Source organism: Carassius auratus, chromosome 32 (assembly GCF_003368295.1).
Source record: "Carassius auratus strain Wakin chromosome 32, ASM336829v1, whole genome shotgun sequence".
NCBI lineage: Eukaryota > Metazoa > Chordata > Actinopteri > Cypriniformes > Cyprinidae > Carassius > Carassius auratus.
In genome coordinates, this window is record NC_039274.1 from 31,420,792 (window position 1) to 31,440,223 (window position 19,432).

Sequence of the window (19,432 nt, forward strand, 5' to 3'; positions counted from 1 at the left end):
AAACAGAAAATTGTGCAAAAGTTTTGAAAATTAGAGCTTAGATTATGCATGATTTGCATCCTACTCCATTAAGTATTTTATCAGTAGATGGCAGCATCGTTGATGATAACACGTAAAACAAAATGCACAAACATTATATACTTAAAAAAATTGACACATTTAACAGTAATGTAAACATTTTAAATACTTGGTTAAAGTTACCTCAGCATATACGTTATAATATATATATATATACGTTATAATATATATATATATATATATATATATATATATATATATATATATATATATATATATATATATATATATAGTAAATATATAGTGAAATTGGTATATTTCATATTAACTTTAAGTCATGTGGCCTGTTTTTTTTTTTCAGCAGTTTACACCAATATTTTTAAAAGGTGGTGTATTTACATTATATAATTTGCTGACTTATTCATTTCATGCTATTCCATAGTAGTTAAAATCGTTTTTTGAGTCACCAATTATGATTTTTTTCTGGTCTGATGTAAAATATCTAAATAGATGGCAAAATAGAAATACTTTCCACATAACCATTTTAAAATAAAATATTGTGTTTAAGGTGGCATTAGGTGGCATTAATAAATAGTTTTGTTTAAAAAAATGTTTTAATGATGAAAAGTTAAAAATACAATGTCAAAATGTCCTGGCTATTGACACGTGTGGTGCTGTCCATGGTCCTGGAAGCTATTTGATTCCATTGTAGGTAGATGTACCCAAACTCTTCAGGATATGCTTCACTTTCCAAACCTTTCCAAACACAGAGTCCATCACAGTGAGGTGTACTGCAGAATGAATGACAATGGTCTTTTATTAAATCAATAGCAGCTTCACAAAATTATATCATTGTGAGGATAAGGTTTTTTTTGTTTGTTTGTTTTACCAAAAAAAGGAATTTGGTAAAACATTCAGAGGCTATGGTATAAAAATGGGAGTTTGAACAAGGGAAGGTGATACAGGAGAAATTCTAAGGTTCTACACAGAAAAACAGCAAGAATTTACAGCTTTATACATTATACATCCTCAAATTAAAATTTTTGGTCTTACAGTCCAACATTTGTTGCCATGGACAGTCCGCCCATATAAATTAAATGGTTTTAGTACTCTTGTCTGTTGTGCAATTTTGCTTCTTCTCTCACTCTGTCAAGACCACCTGATGAGGCCGCACAACTAACCTTACATTCACAGGGGAGCTTGTTCCAGAGAGCTAGAGGCTAATTCTTTCAATACCTGCTAAAAACATAATAATAGTACAAATAAAATTCCTTAAGATGCAGTTTGGACTGAACTAAAACTCAAACCGCATTTGTTAAGTCTTAGCATTGAAATTGTTGATCCAATTTTTATGTTAAGTATGACTTCTACCCCATTGTGCTGTTGGGTCCAGTTTTCAAGGTCACTGTAACAAGTGATTTTTAAGAAAACTAGAGTTTAGCAGTCATTTACTCTGCATTGTTAGACCAGGACAATTGTGTTATTGGTTTACTGCAACTCAAAGGATTCATCATATCGTAATGGAGATGTTTACAAGTTACACAAACAATGATCTGAACTGAAAGTGTATTTAGACAGCATCGCTCCATCCATATTGAAATGCAACTAGCTTCAATTTTTTTTTTAATTCACACTATTTGTAATTATTCAACTGACCACAAGAGGAAGCTATGACTCTATCTGTTGTATATTCACATGAACTGCAGTCTAGTATGTCCAATGCTGGGTGCTCATGCAGGACTTAATGGCATTCAAACATCTGAACCTGTTAACACACACACACACACACACACACACATTACATTCCCAATCCCATTTCTGACTGTGGTCAGATTATTGTTTCTGTAGCTAACTATGCATACATTCTATGCTGTGATACAGCGGAGGTTGCGTAAACAGCCGATGTCTCCCAAACATCACTTGTAACTCGGTCCTGTTTTCCAGGTCACACTAAAAGCTAGCTTTCAGACACTGCTGGTGTGTTCTGTGTGGCTGTGACCGCTACTGATAGACAGCTCTGATATTCCCGCTTTCAGCTCCAGGCCGGGGTCAGTGTCCATGTCATGGGGCTCCAGATTTCGGATTCCATTGCCGTCCCCATTGCGGCAGTTACTGTTCCGGTCAATGGAAACTTTTTCGCAGATCAGGATGGGAGTGACTACTGCATGGGATGGACAAGGAGCCTGTATAGTGATGGGATTGAGCCCCACTCGTCTATACTGGCAGTGCATGTAACTTGAAAACGCCCTTCGGTAGGTCTTGTTAAACAAAGTGTACACTAAAGGATTGACTCCTGATGAGATGTAGCCCACCCAAACGAAAACATTGAGCAGTTCTGTAAGCAAAGGCTTATTACAGGCTTTGTGGCAGAGAACATACAGGACATTAGTGATGAAAAAGGGACACCACATGATGAGGAAGAGGAAGAACACTACACCCAACACTTTGGATGCTCGTCGCTCGTTCTTGATGGCCTGCATCATGCCTCGCCGCCCATGGGTTCCGGCTGGGTCCCGTCCAGCGGGTGAATTCATTTGAGAAGGTGCTTCTGAACCTGGGATTATTGAGATGGTGTCTGGGGGCACGGTCAGACCGAGCATGTTTCCATCGCTGTTGCTGATCCGTAGACAGTTCAGACTGCTTCGACGGGATGCTGGCGGCGGGGCCAAATGGGAAGTAGGTGGAGCTGGAGGTTGCAAAGGCTGTTGAGAAGAAGCTTTGCCCTCGTAGAGGAAGACTGTGGCCTGACGCTGAAGCGCTTGGACGGTGAGACAATACGTAACCACCATGATGACCAGAGGAATGAAGAAGGCAACAAAAGAGCCAACGAGTATGAAGTGTTCCTCATTCAGAGCACAGTTGCCATTTTTCAAGACCTTTTCTCTGTTATGCAGTCCGATCACTGGGATAGGCATTGAGATACCTGTGTTGGAAGAAGAAACAGAATATTAAACAAATATATATATATAAACAAACAGCAAATAAACAGTCAGACTAAAAAATGAGAATGAGACAACTAGAATGCAAGATGCCAGAGACAACAGACCAACAGCTTCAGCGAATCACACTCAGAGAGATCTATGCTCAAGTCAAATCCTCTCTCTTATCCAGCTTGATCAGTATTCCTGATGGTTGAGACAGAGGATCTTCTGTTTAATTAGAGCAGATAAATCAGACTTTCAAGGCAGATAGAGCCTTAATGCTGTCTTGGATCCAGATAAGAAACAAATAAACATTGGACTCACGTTTAAATGGGAGAGAGGTTCGATGTGTGAACACTCTGTCACCAGCACTAACGTTACTTAGCCCTTAAAGCAGATAACATTTTCCAAGGACCTCTTCATAGTTTTAACTATGATTAAGCATACAGTATGCTATCTACATTTTGTACTCTTAGATGAAATGGGAACTTCTGTTTAAATATTTCAGGAATTTTTTTTTTTTTTTTGGACTCATTTAATGGTCAAATTCAATTGTAGTAATCAAAAATCACGTAATTAACTGAAATCATACAATTTATAAATTGTAAAAAAAACAATAATTATTTAATATAAATATATTATTAAAAACTGTGGTAATAAGATAAGGAATTAAACATTAAATATTGCAATATAATATAATGAAAATTGAACTATTACTTTAATTTTTGCCAAACAAACTATTGTATAAGGTTTATGTATGAAACTGTGAAATGCTTGTGAAGTGACTCTCAGAGCAGTTCTAAAGATTAAGTTAAATAAGATTAAATGTGTTCTTATCCTCACACATATATATATATATATATATATGAGGATAATATATATGATATATATATAAGACGGCAGACATGAGAAACACCTCTAGCACCATGTGGTCTTGAGTAGACACATGCATTTTCTGTAAAGTAGCTTTGAAACAATTTGTATTTTGAAAAGCACTATACAAATAAATTTGAATTGAATTGAATAGTAGATAAAACTGCAGCATTGATTGACTGACAGAACATGCAGACTTCATATTAAAATAGCAGCCTTTTTGCACTGTAATTTATACAGCCACTAATCCATATAGCAATTGCGTTAATTGTGCAGGCTACTTTTGATTTATTCATCCAAGATTTGCCACATTGTGACATTTCGCATTATACGGTAAATTCCATTTTTATGACTAAATTCCGTGATTTCCCACTGTATTTTCCACATTTTGGAAATCATATATACCTCACATTATTTTGCAGACACCCCCTTGCTATGTGTCACGGACCCCCAGAGGTCCGCGGACCCGACTTGGAGAACCCCTGGTCTAACTAATATTTGCAAATGAGACAAGAACCCTCTGTGAAGAAAAGAGATGAATAGGAGACAAAGAGAGACATAATAGGGGGATAGTTAGAACATCGTTGTTATTGTGAACTAAAAAATAAATCTGTTAAAAATCTCTTTGTTAACCGAAGTAAACTAAAATCTAAATAACAAAACCACAGAGTTACTAAAACGTAAACTAAAATGTAAATGAACACTGAAAATATAAAATAAAAGCATACTCTGAGACTGAACAAGAAAAAGGAAAGGAAAGCCTGTGTGTTGAAGAGAAAGAGAAAGAGACACCATGTCTGAGAGAGTGCATGTGCCTTCCAGGGTTAGAAGTTTTTTATCTTTTTGAAGACGTTTAACAAGAGGAAGAAATTGCGAGTAAAAGCTAGAGGGTATTTTGTTATTTCTGTACTTAACCACAACTACCAGTAAAATCAGTGCAGACAATTCTTTTAACTCTGCTGTTGGAAGAGATTAGTCATGGTACATTATGTCAAAAGTCAGACTCTAGATGGCGCTAATGCATTAGTATGCCAATCCTTCAGCATTCCACACACAATGACAGACTGTGGTTTACTTTATTGACCAGTAGGTGGTGATCTTCACTAAAAGTATCTGATTACCAGACCAATCACAATCATTCAATTAACCCAAGCTTGCTCTGGTTGATGGAGAAAATCACCACAATCACCAAACTGGTTGTTTATACAATGTCATTTTAAATCTTTATCATTGTTGCTGATCTGAGGGGCCTGTTAGACCCAGCTGGAGCCTTGAGAAAACCTTGCAACACAATCTGCCATACTGAGGGGTCCTGTGAGATACAAACACATTCCCGTAATAGATTCAGCAGGATTTCAGTGGTCTGACCCTCACCTTAGTAGGTACAAATGAGACAACAGTTCAATCTAAAGCCCTCCACTGACATTGAAAAGTAATTGTGTTTTTCTGCAGGTTCTGGCTGGTTATTTGGGATTGATGCACAGTTCCAGTCAATTTTATATTATTATTTTTCTTTTTACATGTTGTTGTAAGAAATAATAATGAAAAAAAAATTGTTCAAGTTCATTATATCACAATGTTTCTCTGACCTATTGAAATGGTCCAAACTGCAGCAATCTTCAGCATGGCCTTGGTGCGGGAGTTGAACCGACTGTGCTCGATCGGATTGCATATGGCCACGTAGCGGTCAAGGGAAATGGCACACAGGTGCATGATGGAAGCAGTGGAGAAAAGCACATCCAGATATATCCAAATAGGACAGAGAGCGCTGGGCAATGGCCAGGCATAATCTGGAAAACACAGAGACAGATTGCTTTGTAAACACCCTTAATGAAACGGTCATACACTTGAAGAATAATGCTGAGAAAGAAAGAAAGAAAGAAGGAAAGAAAGAAAGATAAGTTAAAGTGGTCTTTCAGAGAACATTACAAAAGTCCAGAAGACTGTCTTCAGACCAAGAGCTAAAAAAGGCTGTTATGTCAGTAGGCTTAAAATAGCCATCATAAAGAAACAGTCAGGTTATGTAAAAAGTAAGTCATTTAGAGTTGTGTAAGCTCATGGATGAGAGCGAAAGATACAAAGTCACACTGGGTCTTAGAGATAAAACCAGAATTATTAAACAGATAGTTCTGGACCTGGCTTCTGATTTATCAGTACAGTGTTTCAGTCTTGCTAAAATCCTCAATATAGCAAAAGGTATGATGTATAACACCTGTTTATTACAATTTTGTCTAAATCTGATTTTTAGAGTGGTTTGGTGTGCAAAAGTCACCACTGAGATGTTAGGATGTTTTGGGTGTTACATGGAAGAACCATTTTGGGGTCTCCCCCAAAAAAACTTGAAAAGAACTACTTTTGAGAAATTTTTGAGGTACCTTTTTCTGAAGAACCCTTCACCATTATAAAGAACCTTTTGATATTTTAAGAGTTTAAGATGTTTTGGGTTCTTGCAAGGGAATTTAGAATTTTCTAGATTGCTACTAACTGCCCCACATCGAAAGATCCTATTCCCAAACCTCATATTTTGAGGTAGAATTCATGTCTGTTCAAGGCAACCTGTTGCACCATCAACAGTAATAGTGATGTTTGCTTTAGCTCTAAAAAACATAAACGTTTCTGAAGACCAACATTCAACTACTGGCTAAATTTTAGTTCAACAAATCTTGAACTAAACAAGAGTTGGGAACAAGTAATGATACATGTTATACAAAATTTCAAGATTAAATAGAAAGGCTTTTAGGGGAGAGAAGTGTAAAAATTAAAATGTCCCTCAAAAGGACATGCTTTAATGCAGGGTCACATACTCTTACAGAAAGGTCTACAGGTCTAGAGGAGCATGTCTTATGGTTTAGATGACATTAGCGCCACACAGTATGTGAGTCAGTCAATTTAGTGCTTGAAGCCCAGGGCAAGCGCAGGCACTCTAATCAAGGGCTGAATGAGACTGGTCCAAATCCATGAAACACTGTGGAGTTTAGAAGCCCTGGATTGGAGATGAGGGGAACGTCTGGTGCCAAGTTAGCAAAATTAATGATGACAGAGTTTTCTGCCAGGACTGTTTTCCTTTCCCTGTTTATTTGTCCATCTCTCTGTGGTGGTCCCATTCATGTTCTGCTGTCCATGGAAATAGCCCGCAACACATGGAATTACACCTTTCCTAAATGAGAAAAAATGACAGCAGCAGATCTGCGAGGTTACAGTTATAGGGTTAAATAAGGGGTGCGAGAGAAAGAGATAAAGTGGGATATAGAGGATTTGGGGTATGTGATGGAAGGTGAAAAGCGGGAAGTAAAGGAATTAGGCAAGATTCAACCCCTCAAATGAAGGTTTAATTCCTGCAGGCAGAAAGAAAGACAGCCAGAGTTGTGGATTAACTAAAAGTAGTGATCAGCACTGATTTATGTCATTTTGTGCATGCAGCCCTACACCTGAAGCACTAATTAAACATTCTACAGAATATTCTCTTTCAGGTAGTGTTGGGAAATTTTATTTATTTGTACAGTCCATTTCAGTAAAAAAATAAATAAATAAAATAATAATAATATTAATAAAAACAAGTGTTTATTGTTTTCCATTGCAGGATATAAAAAGAAAAGTAAAATATATATTTTTTAAACTCTTAAGTTCTAAATATTGTTTGTTTATTTAAATGTATTAGCTATATTAATTCTCATGCCGTCACTGTACACTAAAAAACAAGATTCTTTATTGCCATTGATGCTCTAATTAAGAACCTGTAGCATCCATTGAATCTTTCCTTTGTTCGAAAGGTTCTTTGTAGGCAAAATATTATTATAACTTTTTTTTTTTTGGATGATTGAAATATTCTTCATCCTAAGAAAAATTTATTTTAAAAACCTGTCACTTAAATGTTCTTTTGGAAATCCAGAAACAATGTTCTGTGGCATTGCTGCAAAACCATTGGAACCTTTATAAGTGTAAATGAGAACATTGTTTTGATACATAGCATGTGTGTGACCTGGTAATCAAACCCATGACTTTAGCATTGGTGTGGCTATGTGAGGCGGAACAGGAACTGGGGGTTGAAACATAATTAACATGGCATGGGGAGCAACATTTCCTCACATGTCAACATGCAACTTCATTTGCATGTTGATGACAGAAAACACACACTCTAATTTAACTGTCTTTCATCCCTTGATTGGTCCAGGTGTCTACAGCCTATTGCATCATGCTTTGATTAACTGAAACAACTGATATCTCATCCCTGATTTAAATTAATAGTAGATTAATTCCTCTCACAGTGTAGTCAGAGACGGAGTGTTGGAGCACTATAGAGACATGAAAAATCATCTGTTGCTTTCTGTGCACCACTGATATAACTCAAAGGTAATGAACTCTTTAGGCTCTTTCAGCAATTTTCAGACATCCATGATAAACAACTTACCTCAAGGTTTTCACACACACACACTTTCACTCAATGATAAATGTGTATTCTCTAGTGTAATAACTAATATTGCTCTTGTAGCTCAGTATAGACTATGGTGATATAAACACCAAGATTAATGGTTCAATATCAAGGGGAACATGTATATAACATGTATGTAAAAATATATACACTCTCAGAAAAAAAGGTACAAAAACTTTCACGGGGCGGTACCTTCTCAAAAAGCACACATTTGTACCTAAAGTGTACATATTAGTACCTAAAAGGTACAAAAGTGTACCTTTTGAAAATGCTGGCATATATATGTCTAATATGCCACATTTTAACATCCAAAAGCAATATCAATCAGTAACTGGCTTTTATTATTATTATTATTATTTTTATTTTTATTTAGGACTGCCCTTCAGAAGCAACAGAAAATACTTGCATGTTTCCCGGAAAACAAATTACCGTTATTAGAATTTACCTTAATCTTCAGATTCAAAAGTTTTCACCCATTATTAAGAACCTTTTGAATGGGGTTATTTTAATAATTTCAATTTTTTTTTTATTTGCTTTGTGGCCTAAATGTAAATATCTTTTATAAAATATCTTACTCAGGATAGTACTTAAAAAGTAATAACATGCATTTTGTATGATCTCTTATTTTGCTAAAATTTTCAAAGATTTCACAGATTCTGCAAGAGGTTCACAAACTTTCATGTGACACTGTATACACACACACACACACACACACACACACACACACATATATATATATATATATATATCTGAGAGCAAGAGATACCACTCTTTTGACACAATTGGTTTAGGAGATGTCTATCAGTTCAGCACCATCTGAGCTGCTGAGTATCAGTTTATAGCTCATCTTATACATATCCTGCCACTGTATGTTCTCAGAGGTAATCACTCTAATGCTTCTCTTTGATTTCATTTCTACCGCACTGTCTCCCTCCTTCCTTGTCCGTCTTTGGCTGATACTCAGCGATATGGTTTCTATGCTTCCTCTAGACGTTAATATATGTGAGCAGGCCACATCACTACTTTATAAAACCTATCTCACCCTCCTTTTCGTCTGTATTTGAGATGATGCACTGGAACTTAACACAGATTAAACAGACTGAATCAAGGTCAGACAGCTATTTCTTATGAAAGTCACATGGCAGCTCAATCACATACATGGTGCACTCCCCCCACCAAACACACACAATCACACACACTATTAGACACTGTAAATGAAATGAGGAGTGTGAAATCCATCATTGTCACATCCACTGCAGTGGAAAAACATTTGTGTGTGTGTGTAGACATAGGCAAGTCTGAGTTTGAGCGTGAAAGCATTCTTATGTGTGTGTGTAGAGCACACGTTCACACTTTCTAACAGTTGATGATATTTTGCTCTGACAGCTTGCTGGTAATGGCCATCACAGGCTCACTGTTTATAACAACATGCAGCCGAATCCCTCCACTCCATCTTTATCCATTTAATCTGTGTGCTTATGTGTGTGTGTGTGTGTTGAAACCCACAATGAAACCCAAAACTCAATAAACGTATGGGTACGACACAAAATGCTGGTGTTACATTGTCTCAGATGCTTAGTGTTTCTTTACAAAATGATATTACCAAATTCTCTATCTTTCGTCATCTTCACAGATCAATTTTTAGTACATTGTCATGTAAACGTAGTTTTATACTAAACCTATTTAACCCCTTTTTATTACTTGAAATAAAAGTAAATATTAACTGATATAAAATAAAATACTTTAAAGGGGGGGTGAAATGCTATTTCATGCATACTGAGTTTTTTTACACTGTTAAAGAGTTGGATTCCCATGCTAAACATGGACAAAGTTTCAAAAATTAAGTTGTACGTTTGAAGGAGTATTTTTGTTCCCAAAATACTCCTTCCGGTTTGTCACAAGTTTCGGAAATTTTTTTCCGAGTATGGGTCTGTGTGACGTTAGATGGAGCGGAATTTCCTTATATGGGTCCTAAGGCACTTCTGCCGGAAGAGCGCGCGCTCCCGTATAGCGAGGCAGAGCACAGACATTTCACTGATCAGAGCGATTCACTGATCAGAGCGAGAGCGTCGCGAAAAGTCACAAAAGAAGTGTGTTTTTGGTTGCCAGGGCAAGACAACCCTGCACAGATTACCAAAAGAGAAACAGCATTAAGGGACCAGTGGATGGAGTTTATTTTTACAGAGCATCAACGGAGTTGTGCAAGTGTTTTTGTTTGTTCCCTGCATTTCGAAGATGCTTGTTTTACAAACAAGGCCCAGTTTGATGACGGATTTGCCTATCGTTTATTTCTTAAGGATGATGCAATCCCAAGGAAAAAGGGTCACGATCGTGTGTTGGAACCGCAGGCGGTGAGTAAAACTGCTTCAAATATCTCAGCCTCCTTGTTAGTGCGTCCCCTCTCATGCCTGAAACCCCGGTTCGAGCCCCGCTCGGAGCGAGTCGTTGCTGCTGCTGCTCTCGTTCAGTTTCAGCCTCGGGATCTGATTCTGGATCATAAATAAACGGCTGAATCTAACTGTAAGCCATGGTTTGTTTTGGATGATGGGTTTTCCCTCACGGTAATGTCACAGCTTCCACATGCTCTCAACACAAAAGCCTATTCACGCTCCTGATTCTTTAGCTCCGCCCACACGTCATGCCTCCAGCCGGTCCAGACTATCTTTCTCTTATAAATATAATAAAACTAAAGACTTTTTGAAGTTATGAAGGATGCAGTACTACTCTATAGGTACTCAAGATTAACAGGATATTGAGTGAAAACGAGCATTTCACCCCCCCCCTTTAAATACTATAATATATATATATATTTACACAGTGCATCCAGACAGTATTCACAGCACTTCAAACAAAACCCCATAATGACAACATGTAAAAAGTTTGTTTGAAATCTTTAAAAATGTAAAACATTTTTATGAAGCATTGTGTATTCTTTCCAGATACATCTTACACATCCAGATGTATCTTTAAACTTTCTCTTTTTTTTGAGTTAGTAGACAACACTTCTCATCTTCCTTTAGTTTATAAGGAAGCCCATTTCCAACACAGAATAATAAAAATAAATCCACAATTTGGGATTTGTTTCTTGCAAATATGAGGAAAAAAGTCTGAATTGCAAGATATATATATATATATATATTTGTTTGTGTGTGTGAAAACTATTAAGAATGATCAAATAAGTAACTAAAACACGCAACAAAATTACTAAACCTTAAATAAAAATTACATAGAAACGGAATATATAAAAATGAAATCTAATCAATCTATGTGCATACACAGTGCTCTCTCTACACTAAATTGCCTCTTTTGCGGTGCTCTGTTTGCTCTGAGGGTCTGCAGGCTGCTGTACTGATCATCACCTTTTTGTGATCAGTAACGTCCTTTCCTGTCGAACTGACAAATGCAAGCTCATCATGTGCACTATCTACAGCTGACAAGCAACGAAGATCATTTAAAAGTAGGACCTTTTCCGTAATCAATATGAAGGGAGTCTGAGAGAGTTCAAGTAACCCAGACATGTCCAGAGATTGGTGAGACGACGCATCCCAAAAGAGCTCTCCCATAGCTGAGGAGACACGGTCAGTGTGGCCCCCTGTATGGATAGCTAGAGCCAGAAATACTCCACAGCAGACAGCTCAGTTGCTCAGAGGCAGCTGGACTGGAAAACGATCTGAATTCTGCCACAGGCCATATTTCTGTGGGCTTCTTAGCAAAGCAATTCCAAACAAGCTTCTGTCTCTCTCAATGTGCCCCCACCAACTGTCTCTCTCACTCCGTGAATTGAGATTTCACGCTATACAGTATTATAAAGCTATTAAATCTTGCCACCTCTGGCTCTTTCCTTCCTAACTTTGTCAGTACCCTGTGCTATACATAATTAAACTCATGTAAAATCTCCCTTCTAAGTCAACCTAAACTTGAACTTTTTTTTTTCCCCATTTTTAAAATAGAAGTAATCATCTCTCGAGTTTTGGTGGAAAGAGACCAATTAAATGTGTTATTTAACCAGGTTATATTATATAGTGTTATTTGGAGGAGAAGGACTCTCCCTGGGTTCTAAAGGGAAATGCCACTGAAGTTAAGTTATGGGAAGCGTGGCTTCTCATGATGATATATCTAGTAGGTGATAGGGTTTTTTTAATAGGATGCATTATTGTAAAGTTTGCAACCCATCTGCATTTTTATAAACCCTAAAAGATAGTGCACCCTTGCCTTTAGACCAACCTGGAATACTTTAGTATTCTTTACCCACAATACACCACTCCAAATTGTAAATCCTGATGACATTAACTGCATCCCAATTCAGAAGCAGTGTCTTTCAAAAGCTGTATTCGAAGACTGAATTTGACAGAAGCTGGTTGTGACAAAGGCTGTCTGTCCCAGTTCAGAGTCTCCTTCAAATGCATCCTCAAAATGCGTCCTTCATTTTCCTTTCTTTAAATCTATTTTTACAACTGATGGGTCCTTTGTGGCCCATGCTATCTGAAGATCCGTTGTCCATGAAGACACTGATGACAGGACTTATTGAGAGAAAATGGCAGATTACAATGTTAAATCGAAGCTCAACTAAAATATCTAACGATACAAATTTACAAATGTTAAAGAAACCTTTAATGAAGTTTTAAACATTGACATATCTTAGATGTCTGGTTTCTTTAGGTGATTTATACTCATGTACATAAATGGACCAAGGTGAGCATATGAAGACAGGTTGCGAACCCCGTTTAATTTTCAGACAGTTTAATATCACTTTCATAAAAAGTCCAATACAAATGTCACTGCCACTCATCAATGGCAGCTGTCACACTTGCTATGTGACAAGGTCAGTCCTTCACAGGCTAGACCGTCCTATTTCACAATGCTCAGTCCAACCTTCCCGGTCTTCATGAAGGGTCCAGCCTTCGAATTGGGATACTGCAACTGTCCAATGCAAATATTCGCTTTGTTTAATCAGGAATTTTTTAATTTGGGTGCTAGGGTCACCATAGGAAATTTCAGAGTAAAACTTACACTATTTTATAGAGTAGCATCATTTAAATAAATAAATTTAGTAATATTTTAAAATGCTTCACAAACATTCATAATATTCACTATTTTTGCAATATAAATGGGTATTCATGTGTGGAAATATATAGCCAACTTTATATTTCAGGAAATAAATCTTCATATTTTTGGGTCCATGGCATCAGATACAATAGTCTGAGAAACTTACCATACGGGCATTATATAATTATTATTTTATTTTTTTATATAATTTGCATTTTTATACACCTTAAAAAAAACAGCAATTCTGAAAAATACAAAGTTAAATGCAAAAAGTGCAAAAATGTTAATAAACAAACAAAAAAAAGTAACAAATAATAAAAATTAGATATTAAAATTATATAACATATAGTAAAATAAAACTTTAAAGATTCAAAAATGTTTTAGATTTATTCATAATAATAAATATTTTCCCCACTGTAAATGGTTCTTTACAGAAATATTTTTATATTTCAGGGAGGATATTGTCTTATTTGGGGTCCATGGTATGAAAAGGTAAACTCACCATACAGGATGTTAATGAGCGAGATGGGCATGACCAAGATGCCGACCAGCATGTCCGCCACTGCGAGCGAACGCAGGAAGAAGTTTGTTGCATTTTGCAGCTTCTTCTCCAGCGACACAGCCAAAATAACCAAAATATTTCCTCCTATCGTCAGAAAGATAATCACAAGAATCAGCAGGGCTGGCCAATTCTTCTCCTTCATCGACTCCTTTTCGACCCCACGAGGAGAGGATGAAGAGGAGGAGAGATTGAAGCTGTAGTCAGTCAAGAAGAAGCTGTGGTTCAGGCTCACGGTGGTATTACCAGGCCAAACCATCCAGCCAACAAGGTCTAGGGAGGATGTTGTAGAGCCAAACACGCCCAGAACTGGCCCGACAGGTGTCCCCATCATCTGATGTCTTTTCCTGTATCAATCTAAACTCCTTTCACTCATGGCCACTAATGGGAAGAAGAGTTCAGAAGTTCAAAAATGAAGTGATCCACTCAAAATGCTATGTGAAGGAGAAATCTACAGCACTGAGGATATCCATAGCATTTCCAGTTGCAGGTTTCTACCTCAGAATCTTATTCATGGAAACCGGATCTGTAAAACACAATGAGAGAGACACAATAGAGCAATGAATGTAAACTCATAGATAGAAGGTACAATAAAATAACTGACAGAATATCATAGTATTACTCAGATAAGTTAACAGGAATCAAAGTCACAGAGTTGAAGGTTGTGATATATAATTTACAGAACATTGTCAGAAGAAAGAATGACAGTACTGCTGACTTGATTAAGATGTCAAAGTGGGAATATCTCCATCATGTTATTGAAGGAAGCACAAAGGATCGGTTACGGATAGATCCATCCATTTCAGGCAACCAGTGGTGCCTTGTCCCTGTGGTAATGGAGGGTAATTGAGTTCAGAAGTTAAAATGATACGCTACAATCCGGGTCTCTGCAAACCTGCTGCACTTGCGTACCGAGAGCAATAACTCACCAAATCTGAGGTTATTAGTCATTAGATTAGCTTGTATTAATAACTCAAGACCCCTGTCAAAGGTAATGTGATGTAATGTTAATAATGGACAAGTGGGTAATAATACAAACAGTCACTTTGCACTTGAACTGAACAAGGTCTAATAAGCTTTGGAAATGCAGCTTTCCCCCCCATCAGTTAGGCTGTGCATTATAGCAGATAGACTGATGGCACGTTATGTGCATGAGAGTAATAAGTACCCACAGTTCTCTTTGGCCCACAATGAACCATGCATGCTTAAATTAGGTGAAAGCAGCTGAAAACAAGGTACTTGATGAATCTCACCACTAACAGTAGGTAAGTTGAGAACTCCACTCCTCCAAAGAAATAATTTATCACAACTACCAGATCAATACAGTGATTATTTAAAAATAGCTTTCTTTTGATTGGATGAAAATATTGGTGGGTTCCCGCTTGCAACGTATTACAAGTAAGGTGAAAAGAAGAACCAAAGTAGGATTCAGTAAATCAAGGTGAAACTAGCCATTCTTCTCTGAACTGCAAAGATTGACCCCAAAAGACAGAAAATGTGAGTCACGCAGAAAAATGACAATCTGTCCCGGTTTCCTTCTACAATGCGAAGACCATTTATTTGTTGCATGGAATAGCAGTTTTCTGATATATAGACATGTTTCCCCACATCTAAATGGAGAGCCAAATTGCAATGCTGCTCAGATGCAGCAGAGTCTGCGGTAGTTCACCTCTTCTCTGGAGACGGGAGATAAAGCAAACAACAGCAAAAAGTAAAACGGCCCTGCAATAAATAAATCACCGGATAATCACTTGCTGTGCGTCCACCTCACACATACACGAGAGCATTGTAAATACAATCATACACAGGTTCAAGGAAAGTGCTTAAAAGCCACAAGACTTCACATTTACAGTGAACCCTGAATCTTAACATGACATTTCACATCCCATTATAAAAGAAAAGAACATCTCCTTTGGGAAACATGATGGCAGGTTCCAAAATACATAAATATAAATTAGATAATATCATGGGCTGCAGCAGGCTAAGAAACAATATCAGAATTAAGGGGCTCTGAAATCAGAGGTCTGTAGACATAGAAATGTTCACTCTACAGTTCAAAAGATTGGGGTCAGATCAAGGACGCATTAAATTGGTATAAAAAAAAGACAAGGCATTTATAATCTTCCGTTTTTACTGTATATTTTATTAAATAAATGCATTCTTGGTGAGCATGAGAGACTTCTTTCAAAGCCATTAAAAAAACCTCACCAACCCAGAGGTGTTCAAAACTAAGTTTTAATGAAGAGAACACTGAAAGAAGAACAAAGCTGATTGTGGCTCACCTGATGAGAATCCTAATCTTAGTCTCCATAACTCTCATTCTCTCTCTCTGTTGCTCTCTTTTCCCTTCAGACACCTCTTCATCATCTATTAATGAAGTGGATGAGAGTGCACTCACATGAGATTCTGCATGCCAACAATGGGTAATTAGCCTCCTCAGCAGAAGCCAATCAAGAAACTGTGAATTGGGATAAATTGGCATGAAAGAGAACGACTACAGGAAACAAGGACAATGCTCAAATACCTTCCAGCGATTGAAATGTTTAATCTAGCAATGATCAGCACTGGATTAGAATTTGGGCTCATTAAAGCTTTAAAAAAAATGGGTACAAAATATGATTCTGCCTGAGAGTGTTTCAGACACTGACTTACATGAATGTGGTCGTCTCATTTCATATTTGAATTGGAAAATGGGAATCGAGGGCAGACAGATCTGCCTGAGGGAACTAACATTTCCTCCCACTACGAAAAGTTTAAAACCCCCTTTACTTCCTGACAGGAAGGTTAAATATTCTCCTAAAATAAATATGAGTGGTGTGTGTCTATGTGTGAAATAAGGATAAGAAATGAATACTGAGTAGTTAATTAGTCCTGGTGCTGTCGACCAATATCAACAGACAAATGAAGAAGACAGCAAGGCATGCATTGCGAGATTAAGATTAGATTGAGTGACTCTGACAGCATCACTAAGTGAAGGAATCTGTATCTGTGCCTCCGAAGAATTATAAATCTAATATTACGGTCCCACTTGCTTTGTTTAGTGATATAAATGAAATGTAAAACCAGGCGAGCGAGAGTAGCCACATGTGTGCGTGGGGTCTGGCACAAATAAACAAACAGACTTGCACAGATCCCCGAGGACCCCAATACCACAATGGGCAAGCACTAAACATATGCATATCCAGATTTCTTCTCGGCATGTGGTTGCGAAATGACCCCCAATTGTTATCCCACAGAGAAGATTCTCACGTCTCCTAATTTATTTTTCTGTTTAACTCAGCACTGCTTTTCATAACTGAGACTGTCATTTTTGTCCATAGGGCTGAATAGTGGTATATAGATTAAGAAAGTAACCAGCAGGCTTGAAAAGCCATTTGCTTGCTGTCATTCAGTTCAACACTTTAATGGAACAGAAAATAAATTCCAGTCTACAATTTATCCTGCTAGGGAGAAAAAAAAATGGCAACTTGTTTCTACGGAATGGAAGCAGTTTCTGGATTCATTTTTCAACTGCGGCACATTATGAATGTCACTATAAAATAAAATAAAACAAAAACAAACAATAAACAGCTAAACACAACCTCTGCTAACTGTCGCCCTTGGCCTTTTCTTTTCACTTTGTTTTGCAGTTAGCAGGGTAAAATACTTAGATCACTAAACATCCTTAAAACAACAACAAATACTTTGTCTTCTTTTTATAAACATATTAGTCTACATGTTTTCACCACAGTCAAATTGTCTTATTGCAACGGTACTGTGATTAATCTGCAGCTTGCAGTACATGGCGACCATTACCTGTCTCCACAATCTGCTTTAGTAAAATAACCCAGACTAATGATTTTAAATATATTTATATGTCAATTCTGCCCTGCTCTTCACATTGCTGGAGAAGGTCATTCAGATAATAACTCAACTAATATGGGAGGACTGTTAAAGGAGTCACTTAATCAGGCATAACATTCCTGCTCCTGCAATAATCTGGCAATTATGGACTCTAAAAGATGAGAACATCTTTTAGATTTTTTTTTCATTGTTGTTGTTTTCTAATAATGAGCTAATAATGAGGGGAATACACACATACAAACTAAGTATTAGGAAGTATGAGAAACCTCTCTGAACCATGAAACAGTGCTTTACTTGCTTGGATTAGCATAAATCACTCTAACACCTTTGTAAGATGAAGCTTTCAGAAAGTCTTCAGGTTTGATAGAAACTATAAGTCAACGCATGGCATTCTGGGATTTCTTTGTCCTTTTTTGAATTTCATTTGACTCTCTGTATTTTTCTATTTCATTTGTGGAAAAAGCACAAGCTTTTCAATTCTCAATCTCTATCTTTCTGGCATATTTTAGGAGCAGTTGGTGAAGAGCCTGTTGATGTGCTCTCTGCCCTTGACTGAGCACCATCGGCTGCAATTTCACCCCCTTCACTCTCTTTCTCTCTCTAAGTATCTTCTCCTTGCTTTCCTTTTTTTCTTCTCCTTTTCCATCAAACAGAGTAACACCTATTGCTTCTTCTGTGGGAATGGCACTCATTTTCTTTTTTAACTTTTTTTCATTATTTTTTCTTATCCGTGCATACAAACACTACTGCTTGAAAGCATCTTTTGCACCATGTGGCTGACTTTTCCACTGAGCGTTTCATTAGCACCTCTTCATCCTATAGTCATATCTAAGTTAGTCTTTATTATATATATATATATATATATATATATATATATATATATATATATATATATATATATATATATATATATATATACACACACACACACACACACACACACTTCTTGCCCCTTTGCATCAATCTTTCTCTTCTCAATAAACACTCATGGTAATTGCTGTTTGTTTGCTATGGTAACATTCAAATGAACAATCACTGCATGATGCTTAAGTATTTAGTTCTGCGTGATCTGTAATCTGTTTTTAGTAATTCACAATTATAACACACTATCAAAGATAAATAATGAATTCTTCTAGTCCAATTGATGACCACTTCAATTACTTCACTTCCTCCCGTTGACCCCACAGCTCACTGATGAAGCGATGCATTCGTCTATCCGTCATTCTCTTTTCCGTATATAGCTGATTCAATGACACTTGAGCTGCCTGGATATTCAAGGACAATCAGTGAGACACTATCACCCTGAGCACCACACTGGCCTCTACAGCAAGGTTTAACTGGAGGAGTGGCCCGGGTTAATGTTAACACCACATAGATTGACGGATCAGTGGTCTTGAGGGATGCAAGGAACCTCAGAATGCCTTCTGCCGTCCTGATTGACCCATTAAATCATCCAGAAGTGTTCACTAGAACAAGCACACAGAGTAATGTGGGGGAACGATGATGATCTGGGCAGAGCTGGCCTTTGAATGCACGTCTTGGGGCTGATTGTGTTCAGAAGCACTACCTTGCAGCATGTTGTGGGAAGCCTATTCCACTTGATCAAACATTGATCAAAGACACTCTTGAGATATGTCAAAAGGAGTGAGCTGGGTGGAGATGGTAGGAGTGTACATCTCTGTCCATTACAATGGAAAATGGGTGGATGGATGGATGGATGGACAGAAAGATAAAATGAACGGA

The 19,432-nt window shown here is 37.2% G+C and overlaps 1 protein-coding gene across 5 annotated transcripts in view; it reads right to left on the reverse strand.

The window, feature by feature from the left end:
* Positions 1-817: 817 nt before the first annotated feature.
* The window catches only part of LOC113052143 (5-hydroxytryptamine receptor 2C-like), a 91,708-nt gene continuing 73,093 nt past the window's right edge, over positions 818-19,432 (reverse strand). For 2 of the 5 annotated variants that reach the window (XM_026216493.1, XM_026216494.1), the window contains 4 exons: positions 14,345-14,372; positions 13,790-14,227; positions 5,402-5,602; positions 818-2,941 (listed from right to left, as the gene is read on the reverse strand). In XM_026216493.1, coding sequence (XP_026072278.1) covers positions 1,983-2,941; positions 5,402-5,602; positions 13,790-14,180 — 1,551 coding nt within the window. In that variant the 5' untranslated portion in view covers positions 14,181-14,227; positions 14,345-14,372 and the 3' untranslated portion in view covers positions 818-1,982. Of the gene's footprint in view, positions 2,942-5,401; positions 5,603-13,789; positions 14,373-16,128; positions 16,352-19,432 lie in introns of those variants that run through there. The other 3 variants (XM_026216491.1, XM_026216490.1, XM_026216492.1) reach the window with 2 other exon arrangements.